The 14,988-nt window shown below is 44.1% G+C and overlaps 1 protein-coding gene across 1 annotated transcript in view; it reads left to right on the forward strand.

The window, feature by feature from the left end:
* The first annotated feature begins 215 nt into the window (after positions 1-215).
* The window catches only part of GALM (galactose mutarotase), a 49,724-nt gene continuing 34,951 nt past the window's right edge, over positions 216-14,988 (forward strand). Inside the window, exons 1-3 of the mRNA XM_032881942.1 lie at positions 216-554; positions 10,198-10,352; positions 14,570-14,776. Coding sequence (XP_032737833.1) covers positions 365-554; positions 10,198-10,352; positions 14,570-14,776 — 552 coding nt within the window. The 5' untranslated portion in view covers positions 216-364. The remainder of the gene's footprint in view (positions 555-10,197; positions 10,353-14,569; positions 14,777-14,988) is intronic.

Raw genomic sequence — 14,988 nt, forward strand, 5'->3', positions numbered from 1 at the left:
CCCCGCCAGAGAGGCGGGAAGGGGTAGAATCCTACAGATTTCAGGATCTGGGTTGAGAGAGACTACATGCCCCAAAATGCAAGTTCACCTTCCAAAGACTACCACTCCCGACATGCACTGCAGCCAGAGTTAGCAAAGGAAAAGCCAGTCTGGAAGTTTTGCCTTCCTGTCACCCGCAGGCAAAGGAAAGATTTAGAAAGTCGCCAGAGGATATTTTTTGCAGGAGCGGTCACTCTCTAAATCTAGGCAAGGAAGGGGAGGAGTCTGAGCCGGGTCCCGCCTCTTCTCCAGTAAAGTCCCGCTCCAGCTCTGGAGGCTGGAGTTCCGAGGACTGGGAGCCGCTGCACACCCCCTGCTTTCCCCCATGCCTTCGGTGACTAGAGCTGTGTTTGGAGACCTGCCCTCAGGGGCAGGGACAGTGGAGAAGTTCCAGCTGCAGTCAGACCTGCTGAAAGTGGACATCATCTCCTGGGGCTGCACCATTACGGCCCTGGAGGTCAAAGACAGGCAGGGCAGGGCGTCAGATGTGGTGCTCGGCTTTGCAGAGTTGGAAGGTGGGTTGAACTCTGACCCGGGCTGCCCGGGCGGTCCCGGACCCCGAGCCCTCGCGTACAAGCTCCTCCCTCCACCTCCCCCAATCCCCGATCGATCGGGCTGCTGGCGGCCGGGACCCGGAGGAAGTCCCCGAGCTTGTCGCCGTCAGGAGTGCTAGCAGTCAGCCAACTCTGTGCTTCCATCCCGTGCCCGGAAAAAGACTAATGAATGGGAACCGCTACAGGACTTGGCCTCTGGTTATCCATTTAGGCTTTGCTCTAATTAATTTAGAATAGTTGAGGGTAAGATGAAACCCCCAGCAACCCAGGAGCCGTCTTTGAAGTGTCCGGTCTGTTGAGGGCAAGAAAGGGAAAAGCTGGCGAAGAGTCGGTGTGGCTCCCAGTTCTCTTGTGTTCTGACGTAGAAGGACAATCCAAGACCGCCCTCTTCCACTTCCTTTCTCCTTCATCAGATCTTCTCTGAGGCCTGGTCATCTCAGAAATGCACCAACATGGCTTTGTGGGTGCCCACAGTTTAACAGACTTGGCCTGGGGTAATTAGGGCCCAGCATTCTGGGGCTGCTCACTAACCAGGTACTGAGTGGAAAGTGGAAGATGGACTCATTGTCTAGCAATGCGGTCTCCCGGCTAGGATGAACTCTCAGTGGAACCGGTGGGCAGTTAGGATCATGAATGAATCCATGCATTTCAGAAAGGTTCATTCAGTTATCTCAGTGAGACAGACAAGGTCCTCACCGTCACCGAGCTTGCCCTTTAGCTGGAGGGATAGACATTAGTCAAATAATCGGATTCATGAATGTTGACAGCTGCAGTTTGATCTCAGCAAAGGAAAATGGACGCAGTGCTATCTCTTGTCACTACCATGTAGCTAGACAGGAGATAAGTTCTGAAATAAAGCTGACAAAGAGAAACTGCTCGAGGATAAATGCCCTTTGCTCAGTGGAGGGGGCGTGCACAAAAACTAGAGAGGAGGTTTGAGGTTTTCCTTTAGGTGTGTCTTTCTGTCTGCTTGGTTCTTTAGATATGTAACATGGCTCATGGTTAGAAGTTAACAGAAAACTCTGGGTCTTGGTTTTTCTCTGATGGGGGTTCAGATCTTCTGCCTTCAGAGTCAGAAGGCATGAGGGTTGACAAGTGACAAAAGAGGAGTCTTTAGAATCATTTTGCTGAGTCACCTCTCCCTCTGTGTTAGTAGCATAGCTATTTTCTAGGCTGACGCAGAATCAAAGAGATTGCTTGGCTGATGCAAAATTACCCAGTGGAGTCAAAGAATTTGACGGAGGGCCTGGAATTTCAGAGCCCGCAAAACTTTGGAGATGCCAAGTGGTCAGCATCTGCTTTTATCATTCCTTCCATCTCTGCCTTATCACTGTTCAGGAGATAGCGGCCCTCCCTTTGTACCTCTACACACACACGTTCACCTACCCTCACTCCTTACCTGTTTTAGTTCTGATACAAGAGTCACGCGGATCTTAGAAGACAAAGCATCCGTGGAATTCTTATGAACCTTGTGTCTTGACATAATGCCTGGGAAGCAGCAGTGTTTTCATGGCGTGGAAGTGTTTTGTGAGGGCATCCTACAGTGGAGTCACTCCTGTAGCAACCAGGCTAGAGAAAGTATTATCCCTACGTACATGTTCTGAAAAGGGAGAAAAAAAACAGATCTCCTCGGATTATAGTGATCTAGCTTGTGCTGTATTGCCCTCCACATTAGTAACCTGTCTTGAGATCCTTAAATAGCATTTTTCTTATTAGGATACGTCACAGCCTTCCCAAAAAGGTTGAATCAGAGCATCTAAAATATTCTGGGTGCTGGTTTGAGATAGACATCCTCATTCCTATGCTATAATTTAGATAATTGAATTATTGATTTTAAAAGGAAAGCACGCTATTTTCAGAAGAGGAGAAGCTGGAAAAAAGCCCTCCGAATATTAATTAGTGCTTTCTAATATGTGCAGCCATCTTCGTGGTTATTGCAGATGGCCCTTTGTTCCCTTTTTACAGCCCTGTCTTTCAGGTTTTTTTGTAGCTTCTTTCAGTATTGCTAGAGATAAAAGAAGACTTGATATATGTCATAACAGGAAGCATACTCGTCTTGGCTAGAATAGTGTGAAATGGTGCTCTGCTACTATTTTGATCAATTCTTGTGTATTGAAACCCATGTTAAGAAACTGCCAAAAGGGGGCACCTGGCCAGCTCAGTTTGTGGAGAGTATGGCCCTTGATCTCGGGGCTATGAGTTTGAGCCCCTCTTTCAGTGTAGAAATTACTTAAAAAAAAAAAAAAGTCTTAAAAAAGAGATTGCTAACAGTGATTGTCTTTAAGAGAAAGACTGGGTAGCTGGGTCCAGGGTTAAGAAGGAGACTTTATTTTCACTGCATATTCTTTTCGAGTATCTGAATATGTATTGTATGAGCAAAACTAAGTCATTTAAAGCCACAAGACATGACAGAATATGACAGAATATGGGGTTATCTGGACATTACCGTGTCCCCAAAATGTTTTGAGCCACAGGGAGGAGTTAAGCATGGGTAATTCCATGAGACATGGTCCTTTCCTAACTGCCAGGTTAGATGTGAGCTCTCTCCAGTTTCCCAGATAGCTTATATAAACTGCTTGGATCATGGCCATGACCGGAGGTCAGAATGGTTCCATTTCTCCCTGGGAAAATTAGTTCTTTCTTCTGTAGAATTCTAAAGAGGTAGACCATATGATCTTTTGGTTACAGCCTAGAAAAATCAGTAATGCCTCCAATGAATTTTTCTGCCATTTTTTGTACTTAAAATACTTAAAAATGCTTTTCATCATCATGTCCCACCTACAGTCATTATGACGTCTTTCAAAACCTGTGATGAGAGTATTTGCCTATGAGCCCCAGGTAATAAACAGCCTACCCGCTCAATCACTGCCCATTCTGCCCCTTTATCTCCCCCCCAGTTACTACCAAATACCCCGCTATTACTGCCATGAGAGTCATTATGGAAGAACATAGAAAAAACAGACTTCATGCTTGTAGAAAACCACAGTTCATAGGGGCGTGGAGGGAAAGGGATGGGGTTCAGAGGCTGCGGTATAGTGTTGCAGATGCCCTTAGAGGAACACTGAGGATTCCCCGTTTAAATCCCTGCTTTGTCCCTTAAAGCTGTGGAACCTAAGCAAGTTATTTAACCTCCCCAGGCTTACTTCCTCGCCTGAATTAGTGGATAATGATGATTAAATGTGCTACCAGCTGTGATAGTGTTATAGTGAAAAATCAGTAGTTTTTATCTCTTTTCCTTCCCTTGCCTCCACATATCTTCCCTCACATCACTTGAACTTTTAACTTCACTGAGTTAACACTGAAAAAAAGGGCATGAAGATCCATGTAGCCAACCAGCAGCCATTTGAAACTATATTAAATATTGGGGGCAATTAAAGTGCTTGTCAATTAAAGTCATGTCTGTTTTCCTCTAAAAGCCAAAGGGAAGTCATTCAAGTTGTGGAAGCTTCGAACTGGGATTAGTAGGCACTTTCATTTTGGACTGTAGGGCACTCTGGCTGAAGTTTGGGCTCTAGGAGGTGGTTAGCACAGCTGGGGTCCTTGGGATGTTAGAGGAATGGAAAGATCCATTAATATATTCTGGCCAGTCCTTTGGCCAGGAAAAGGGACAGACTTTTCCTCTACCCTTTATCCCACATCAGCAATGGGCTTGAATAAAATCATCATTGGGGCTTGACCTAGAAACTTGGCCCTTTTTGCATGGAAATCAGTATTTTCTGCATTTCAAAACAAGTTTTTAAATCACATCCTATTTAGAATTTGAGGACTCACTTTCTATAATTCTGATTTGATATAAAACTTAGTAACATATGAAGATAGTATAAAATCCATTTGTTCTAAAGAGTTGTTTGTAGACAGTTGGGAACAGTGGTTACTGCTGCCCTTATGGTCCAGTCATTGAAAACTCTTCGGCTAAACTAAAGACTGACTAGTGCTTCTTATCTCCGTGGGCTGTTTATTGTGGCCAGAGAGTGGGGCCATCTGAGGGAATTCTTCAAGCCCATGAAGGAGCAGCATTGCTGTTGGATTTGTCATTGTCTCCAGAGCCAAGCGTGTGACTGGCGGAGAGTTGGGGCCCTGTGTACATATGTTGAATGGATCAAGGCAGATATTATATATATAATATATATATTATATATATTATATATATATAAATATTTATTTAATGAATATTATATTTATATAATATTTATAAATAGAAATATATATAAAAGTAGATACAGCTGAACAATTTTGAACAAAAATTCTGCTTTTCTTCATCTTTTAAAGCTCCTGAAAAGCAGATGAATGGTCCACATTCTGCATCATCAGGGAAATGCAGATTAAAATAATAATGAGGGCTACCAGAATGGCTAAAATCCAGAACACTGACAACACCAAATGCTGGTGAGGATGTGGGGCGACAGGAAATCTCAGTCAGTGCTAGTTAGGGAATGCAAAACTGCACCGCCACTTTGGGAGATAGTTTGATTGTTTCTTACAAAATTAAATGTACTCTAACCATAGGATCAAGCAGTCACGCTTCTTGGTTGTTACTCAAAGGAGTTAAAAACTTATGTCCACACAAAACCCTGCACAAAGGTGTTTATAGCAACTTTATTCATAATTGCCAAAACAAGGGACCAAGATGTCCTTTAGTAGGTGAATGAACAAATAAACTGTGGTCCATCCAGACAATGGGGTATTATTCAGTGCTAAAAAGAAATGAGCTATCAAGCCATGAAGAGCCACTAAAATGCATATTACTAAATGAAAGAAGCCTATCTGAGAGGGCTACATACTATCCCATTCCAACTATAACATTCTGAAAAAGGCAAATTTATGGAGACAGTCAAAAGATCTGTGGTTCCCAGCGGCTACAGGGATGGGAGGGATAAATAGGCTGAGCACAGAAGATATTTAGGACAGTGAAGATACTCTGTATCATATTATAGTGATGGATAGGTATCATTATTCATTTGTCCAAACCCACAGAATGTACAACACCCAGAGCGAGCCCTCCTGTTGAACTAGGGGCTTTGGGTGATAATGATACTCTGGTGTGGGTTCATCAGTGATTAGAAATGTTGTCTCTCTGATGGGGGGTGTTGGTAATGGGAGAGGCTATCCATCCCTGTGTGGGGACAGGGGATATATGGGGAATCTGTACAGGGGATATATGGGGAATCAGCTCAGTTTTGCGGTAGACATAAAACTGCTCTAAAAAATAAAGTCAGTTAAGTGTCTGCCTTCGGCTCGGTTCATAATCCCAGGGTCCTGGGATCGAGTTCCGAATTGGGCTCCTTGCTCAGTGGGGAGTCTGCTTCTCCTTCTGCTGCTCCCCCTGCTTATGCTCTCTCTTTCTCTCTCTCTCTGACAAATCAATCAATCAATCAATCAAATCTTTAAAAAATAAAGGCTACTAAAAAAAAAACAACAACAAAAGCAGATGAAGCAAAACCAAAAGGAGGTTTGCTGGGCCGTGGGAACTCCTTTTGGTTACCCAGTATAAGGAGTTTTAAAGCTGCAGCTTCGGAAAGAGAGGAGGGTGGGGAGGGCGGTGGGAGCTGGTGGAGAGGTCAGTCTGGCCTGTGCGAAGGGATGGTAGGAAGATCAATTCACTGGAAGGCCTTGTACTTTTCAAATAATGGGATGCTTCAGAAGTAGGAGTATGTAGGAGCCAGACGGTGTTAATATCCAGGTTTCTCTAATAACTAGCTGTGTTCGGGGGCAAGTTACTTAACCTTTCTGTCCTCAGTTTCCACATCTGTAAAAGGAGGGTTGTAATATTGTCTAGCTCGTAGAACCATCCTGAAGATGAAACGAGTTAAATGTAAAGCGCTTAGAAAGTGGCCAAGCCTTAGGAAAAAGTCGGTGTTAGCTCTTAGGGCTGGTCCGTGGGCAGGACTCTGAGGACCTGCAGGTTAGCAGGGGAGTGAATCACGAGAGACCTGGAAGAGGATGGTTAATGTCTCACTTATGCCCGACCTGTTGAGGAATGGGAGCCTATGATCTATAACTGGACTAATGGTTCAGGGTCTGTGTCCTGAGAGCCCCTCCAGCCATGGTAAAAATAATTCATATGCTTAAATTGCATACTCCTTTTTTAAAATTTAAATTCAATTAATTAACATATAATGTATTATTATTTTCAGAGGTAGAGGTCAGTGATTCATCAGTCTTATAACATCCAGTGCTCATTATATCACATGCCCTCCTTAATGTCCATCACCCAGTTACCCCATCCATTCCCCACCGCACCTCCTCTCCAGCAACCCTCGGTTTGTTTTCTATGATTAAGAGTCTCTGGGGCACCTGGGTGGCTTAGTCATTGTTTGCCTTTAGCTCAGTTCGTGGTTCCAGGGTCCTGGGATTGAGCCCCGCATTGGGCTCCCTGCTTGGTGAGCCTGCTTCTCCCTCTCCCTCTGCCTGCTGTTCCCCCTGCTTGTGCTCTCTCTCTATCAGATAAATAAATAAAATCTTTTTTAAAAAAGTCTCTTAAGCTTTGTCTCCCTCTCTGATTTTGTCTTGTTTTATTTTTTCCTCTCTTCCCTATTATCTTCTGTTTTGTTTCTTAAATTCCACACATCAGTGAGATCATATGATAATTGTCTTTCTCTGATTGAGTTATTTCGCTTAGCATAATACCCTCTAGTTCCATCCATGTCATTGTAAATGGCAAGATTTCACCTTTTTGACGGTTGCATAGTATTCCATTGTATATTATACCACATCTTTTTATCCATTCATCTGTCGATGGACATCTGGGCTCTTTCCATAGTTTGGCTATTGTGAACATTGCTGCTATAAACATTGGGGTGCACGTGCCCCTTCAGATCACTACATTCGCATCTTTGGGGTAAATACCCAATTGTGTAATTGCTGGGTCAAAGGGTAGCTCCATTTTCAACTTTTTGAGGAAGCTCTGTACTGTTTCCCAGAGTGGCTGCACCAGCTTGCATTCCCACCAACAGTGTAGGGGGGTTCCCCCTTTCTCCACATCCTGACTGGTGAAATTTAGTCGTTCTCACTGGTGTGAGGTGGTATCTCATTGTGGTTTTGATTTGTATTTCCCTGAGAATTGCATACTCTTCTGATCCACATAGACGGCATGGATACAGAGTGCCACAGGAAAAGGGGATGGAATTCTGGGGGCATCTGAGTGAAAAACAGAGTAGATAGCAATGCTGGTGATCATGCAAAAAATAAACTACCCCCAAACTTTAGTCTCTACCATTGTAATCATACGGTAGAGGAACTTGAAGAGAAGGAGAGATCTATGTAACATGCCTGTACACAGACTTGTAAGTAATCCCCTAGAAAGCCCCACAATTTTGCTCCCCAGTATGCCACATAGCCATGAAAAGGAATATGGCAGATGGATATGTAGTCGCATGGACAGATCTTAAGGCATTTGATAAATGAGAACCTGCAAAGTCATATGCACTGTACAGTTCTCTTTATATCAATACTGCATTTGTGTATTTGTATGTGTTTCTCTATAGTTAATTTAAAAAAACAAAACAAAACAAAAAAACTAGAAGTGTATATGCCAGACTGTTTGCAGTGGTTATCACTGGGAGGAAAAGTCATGAAAGAGGGAGTTTCACGTTTTACTTTTTTTTTTTTTGAAGATTTATTTAATTATTTGAGAGAGAAGGAGGGAAGGGGGGTTGAGGGGGACAAAGGGAGAGAGAGAATCTCAAGCAGACTCCTTACTGAGCATGGAGGCTGACATGGGGCTCCATCTCACAACCCTGAGATCATGACCTGAGCCGAAATCAGGAGTCAGACACTTAACCAGCTGAGCCACCCAGGTGCCCCTTTCATGCTTTACTTTTTGTTAAGGTTGCCAGATTTGGTGAATGAAAATACGGGACACCTGATTAAATTTGAAATTCAGATAAATAACAGATAGGTTTTTAAAACTTTTTTTTTGAAGATTTTATTTATTTATTTGACAGACAGAGATCATAAGTAGGCAGAGAAGCAGGCACAGAGAGAGGAAGAAGCAGGCTCCTTGCCGAGAAGAGAGCCCGATGCGGGGCTTGATCCCAGGACACTGGGATCATGACCCAAGCCGAAGGCAGAGGCTTTAACCCACTGAGCCACCCAGGCACCCTGGTTTTTAAAACTTTTTAAAAAGTTTTTATTTATTCATCTATTTAAGTAATCTCTACACCCAACACGGGCTTATAACATAAGAATATTAACAGTAGTTCTCTCTAGTGGTGAGATTAGGATGATTTAAATTTCTTGGGGTGCCTGGATGTCTCAGTCGGTTGCGCATGTGACTCTTGGTTTTGACCCCAAGGTCAAGAGTTGCATGCTCTTCTGACTGAGCCAGGCCGGCACCCCAACAAATGATTTTTAAGTGTTAAGTATGTGTCATGTATAATAATAATATGTATGTATTTATATTAAAAATTATTTATTATTTATCTGAAATTGAGACTCAGCTGGGTGTCCTGTATTTCATCTGACATGCTGCCTCTCTATATTTGTTTAATGCTCTTTAAAGGATAGTTTCATGATATAATTTTATTATTCTAAAAAAATAAAAAGAGAAAAGAATACTTCTCGAGACAACACAAAAATATGATTTTTAGTTAAAGAAATTGATTGGCCTAGAAAAGAGCAAATTACAAAGCAGCACTTAAATCCTTAAATCAAGACTCCATTTTTTTTCTTTAAGATTTTATTCATTTATTTGATAGAGATCACAAGTAGGCAGAGAGGCAGGCGGGGTGGGGGGGAGCAGGCTCCCTGTTGAGCAGAGAGCCCAATGTGGGGCCCGATCCCAGGACCCTGGGACCATGACCTGAGCCGAAGGCAGAGGCTTTAACCCACTGAGCCACCCAGGCACCCCTCAAGACTCCATTTTTATAAAAAGAAGAAGAAAAGCACAGGTCCGCCTGTATTAAAAGGCCGGAGTATATACATAAGAATTTTTTTTTAAATTTTTTTTCAAAGATTTTCTTTATTTACTTGAGAGAGAGAGTGAGAGAGGAGAGAAGGTCAGAGGGAGAAGCAGACTCCACATGGAGCTAGGAGCCCAATGCGGGACTCAATCCCGGGACTCCGGGATCATGACCTGATGGAAGGCAGTCGCCTAACCAACTGAGCCACCCAGGCACCTGCTATATAAAAATATTAACAGTAGGTCTCTCTAGTGATGAGATTAGGATGATTTAAATTTCTTGGGGCGCCTGGATGGCTCAGTCAGTTGTGCATCTGACTCTTGGTTTTGGCTTGGTTGTGATCTTATGGGTCTTGAGATCAAGCCCTAAGTGGGGTTCTGTGCTCATCGAGGAGTCTACTTAAGACTCTCTCTCCCTCTCCTTCTCAGCAGCCCCCAAGTAGATACATCTTAAAAAAAAAAAAAAAAAGATTTCTTTTTTTGTGCTTTATAAAGTTCTTTTGCAACGTTTATAAAGAACATGCATTACTTTTGGAAAGGGAAAACGTGATGTGTAAAGAATATCTCTCTGTGCTCCTCTGAGGAGCTGAATATGTCCAAGTTGTTCCTACTTTCAGCTGCTCTCAGAAGAAGGTGGTGGGCAGCACCGTGAGCCTCACCTTTGGCTTCCAGTTTTAAACAACACTTTCATCTCATGTCCTGCAGGTTACCTCCAAAAGCAGCCCTACTTTGGAGCCGTGGTTGGCCGGGTGGCCAACCGAATTGCCAAAGGAACATTCACATTGGATGGGAAGGAGTATAAGCTTCCCATTAACAATGGACCCAACAGTCTGCATGGAGGAGTCAGAGGGTTTGATAAGGTGAGTCAGGGGCACTGGACAGGGTCTCCACCTTCGGACATAACCATATATTCGCCAGGCTCATCCTAGGCCCTATAGCAAATGTATGGGGAGGTGATACAGGAAAGAGGCCGATCCAGGGGCTCAGGGGAGCAGGGGTGCTGGCCCTGTTCCAGGACCCATCCTTCTGTAGCTCATCAGACTGTAAGAGGCAGGGGAGCCCTTAGAGAAAGGCTGACAGCTCTTGACTTGGGAAAAACAGGGAATGATTTTCTCCTGGTGTTGGGATCAGGAAGTCCAGTGGACCTTGGGCACAACGGAAAAGTGGCTTAAAAATAATAACTGCCAAGGGGCGCCTGGGTGGCTCAGTGAGTTGAAGCCTCTGCCTTCGGCTCAGGTCACAATCTCAGGGTCCTGGGATCCAACCCCATATCGGGCTCTCTGCTCAGCGGGGAACCTGCTTCCCCCTCTCTATCTGCCTGCCTCTCTGCCTACTTGTGATCTGTCAAATAAATAAATAAAATCTTTAAAAAAAAATACCTCCCAAATAAATAAATAAATAAATAAAAATAATACCTGCCACTTACTGCGCAGGGCATTTGTACGTCTTCTGTCTCATGCTTGCAAGAGCCCTGCGTTATCACCAAACGAGAAATCTGAGGGTGTAAAAGACCACATAACTCCTAGGTTGTGCGGCCCAGCCTGCCAGGCCTCATTTCTACACTGTAACCGCTGGTGTAGGCGCCCCCGGTCCAATACGCACCCCTGAAAGTGTCGTTAAGCCCCCTTCCCCCACAGTGTGGTGCCATATCCAGGCGTAGCTTCTACTGAAGTGCCTCATGCCTCAAGATCATCTCAGATTCTCTGCCAGTTGCCTCTTTCCACATTAAAACTCCCATTCCCCGAGTGAATCCCTGGGAAAACAAGGTTAGGACAGTAAACTGATCAAACAGCTTCTCCCTGAAGTAGAAACGCCTACTGGCCTGCTTCCTAGCTGTGTGGGGTCTGAGGGTTAACCCCCAGCGACTCTCTTACTAGTCTAATTTCAAGGAGATAATTTTGGTCACTAACTCTCCTTTAAATTATATCCCCCAGTTTATTCCCTAAAGAAGAACCAGAAAATACTAGAATGTATATGGCGGTTAAAGAGCACTGTTTCTTCCTTCCTGCCTCTCACCGCCCCGTCCCGGTGAAGGAAGTTGGTCACTTTCTTGCCCAACTTCCCATCTGTGGTCCAGAAGCACACCGTCCCATCTCTTCCCTGTTTCTCCGTGAATGGATTCCTTACCCCCGGAAGGCATGAAGGCAAGGGGTAGCCTCGGTCCTGGCAGTACCAGGGCAGAGGGTCTCTGGAATATGGCAGGCCCATGGGCAAAGCCCAAGCAGAGGGAGTTAGGCCCAGCTCTGTTCCTCTTCCCTCTCTCCCACTGTAGCGTTTTCTGTGGTGTGGCTTCACATGAGTGCCCTGTAAAAACACAGCGAGACAGTGAGTATACACCTCCTTCAGGGCTCTGTGCCTACTGAGTCCCTTCTATGAACCAGTAGAGTCCCTCTACTATAGCGAGCGAGCCAGACCCTTGGATAAACAGCCATTCTAGGCAACCAGCCCCCGACTATGGATGCCAGTGGTGTGCTGTAGGATCCCATGTGGACAGATTGAGAGGAACTGCGGAGGTAGGATTTGAATCACCCTCGAAGAAAGAATAGCATTTCACTTAGTAAGTAGGTCCTGGAAAAAATGGCTGTGCAGAAGCCCAGGGAGGGTGGGAGAAGGACTTGGAATGTTACCCTGGAGATACTGAAAGCTTCTGAACTATGAGCTTTCCCCGCAGTAACAGGATCATCATATCAGATGAACTATTTCCAGCTGTATTCGTCTCAACAATTACTGAATAAATAGCTCGTTTGTAGATACGCCTTTTTCTGTTTATATCAACGCACTTTTTAAAAAGATGAACTTTGAATCATCTGACAGAATTGGAAATGGTATATAAGGAGGCCTAGAGATGCAAACGTGGAAAATTTTCAGGAAATTTGTAAAGTGCAGGGTCAGGGATATTCTCCTGTGAATAGGAATTGTGTTTTCCACGAAATTATACTGATCTGATAACATTTCTTTATGCAAAAAACTTTCCACGTGTTCTTTCTCTAAAGGACAAAAACTAGGTAGCAAGTGAAGAATGTTTTATTTTGGATATTTTATTCCTAAAATTTTCCATTTAGGGGATTCTTTTCTCCTTTTTTAATCATGCATATAACCGGCTTTATATATTAAGTGTCTTGGAAGTTCAACATTTCTAGGAGATAACTAGGGTGTAAAATTAATTTTTTACTAAGGTCAGTGAGTTTGTTTCAGACACCAGCTGCGTTCACCATAGGTAAAGGCAGAGACCTCCTTTCCTGCTGGGCTCCCCTTCCTGGTAAACGTGGGGTCTCTCAACATCAGTGAGAAGGATCCAGGCCATGCTAGGAGCAGGTGGGCAGAGCCTGGGCTCAAAGGCTATTCCTGTGGCCCACAGAAATGATTATCTTTCAAGTCTATTCGGAATGACAGTTTTGCCTAAACTCTCCTGTTGAAAAAAAGAAAATTCAAACAAAACATTCACTGAAATGAAGATATGGCTGGTGTAGACTACCAGGCCAGAGTTTGAATCCTAGTCCTGTCACTAATGACGTGTATGACTTTAAACAAGATTTTTTTTTACCCCTTTAAACAATGGACACGGGGTACCTGGGTGGCTCTGTTGGTTAAGCATCTCTTTGTTTCAGCTCAGGACATGATCTCAGGGTCCTGGGATTGAGCTCTGCCTTGGGCTCCATGCTCGGCCCGGAGTCTGCTTGAGACTCTCTCCCTCTGCTCGTGCGTGTGTGCTCTCTCTCTCTCCATGAGTATAATACATCTTAAAAAAAAAAAAAGAGTTTTAAACAATGAGCATGAAGTATGATAAAGTATGAAAAGGTTCTAGTCAAACCCCCTGGAATATGGGATGTAGAAGTGGGCAAGGTAACACCACAGAACTCAATTTGCTCATCTGTAAAATGGGGTCATGGTATTAGTTGGAGCCATTTTACATGGCCAGTGTTCAACTGTTTTGACCTACAAAGTTGGTCATTTCGTAAAGCACCAGGTCAGTGGCTGTGGAGAACCAAACAAATGGACGTCTCCTGTCAGCAAAGACCTCTTGACTAGTGACCTTCAGGGCTCCTTAAAGAGACTGGGGCTCTCTGGACAGTATGTCCTCTGATCGCATAGAATAAGGAAAAAAGCTCAGGATCGGACCGCTGTCTTCCCAGCTGGAAGAAGCTGGGAAAAACCGTGTGTTCTTTCTGAGCCCAGCTCTCTCTCATCATTAAATGAAGATAATGGTGCCCACATTGAGCCAGCTCTGAGACAGATAAGAGAGTGTCTGTGAAGTCCCTAGAAAAGTGTCTTGGCTCTTGTCACGGGCGCATTGTAATTCCTGGCTGTCCCTCCCCGTAAGGGGAATCTCAAGGCCTCTAGGCCAAAGGTGAGAGAAACAACTGTGTGAATCAAAGATTCCTAGTTCCAAAAGCAAAAAATTCTAGAAAACTTTTCTTCCTATTTTTCTTGCCACCCCTAGAACCATATTTTCTAGAATGAGAAGAAGACGTCAAGATCATTTTTTCAACCCCTTTATGGCAGGGACTGATGCCCGACATCACACAGTGAGCTACGAACAACCTGGCCCCCAAATCAGGACTCCTGGTGCGTGGGCAGAGCTCTTCCTAACAGAACAAGTGCCTTCTTATTTGTTTGGAACTCTGCCCAGGGAATATAGAGAATCTTGGAGCGTTTTTTATAAATATCCGTAAATAGTACTTCCCTGGGAAAGAGGGCTGTATTTATTAAGGTCATTTTTTAATACTATCAGCAGATAATGCCATATGACATTTCTCAGAATGGGACACCGGGATAGGAAAAAAAACTTTTAAAAAAGGAAAAGAGGAATATAGTGTCAACACATACATATAAGTTTTGGGAGAAAGAGTATGGGGAATATGAGTAGGTAAAGAGAAGGGAAAAATGTTTCTCTCAAAATCTACTTTTTTGTATAAAACAAAATTTTAGAATAATTAAAATCCAAGCTGTTATTTCAAACATCTTGAACATCATATAACCATTTCTCTTCCTAGAATTCGCTAGCTTTAAATATTGGAACGTGGCCTTTAGGTCAAGATTGCAATGACTTAACAACTTTGAAAACCCTTTTTTCTAGGTCCTCTGGGCCCCTCAGGTGCTGTCAAATGGCGTCCAGTTCTCAAGGGTCAGTCCAGATGGAGAGGAAGGCTACCCTGGGGAGTTGAAAGTCTGGGTGACGTACATGCTGGATGGTGGGGAGCTTATGATCAACTACCGAGCCCAGGCCAGTCGGACCACACCGGTCAATCTGACCAACCATTCTTATTTCAACCTGGCAGGCCAGGTAAGTGGACTCGCCTCTGCCTCTGCCCTCCTACCATGTGCTTTGTGGCATGAGCTGGGGAGTGGCCAGAGACACCAACCCAGAACAGAATTACTCTTGCAATGGGGGGGGGGGTCAACCCTGGGGATGAGGAAAAATGGCTGGCAAAGCCGCTGACTCACAGTAGGTGCTCAACAAATGGAAGTTATAGAGAAAGTTAGAATGAGTACATT

Source organism: Lontra canadensis, unplaced genomic scaffold, assembly GCF_010015895.1.
Source record: "Lontra canadensis isolate GAN:19392208 unplaced genomic scaffold, GSC_riverotter_1.0 scaffold78, whole genome shotgun sequence".
Lineage (NCBI taxonomy): Eukaryota > Metazoa > Chordata > Mammalia > Carnivora > Mustelidae > Lontra > Lontra canadensis.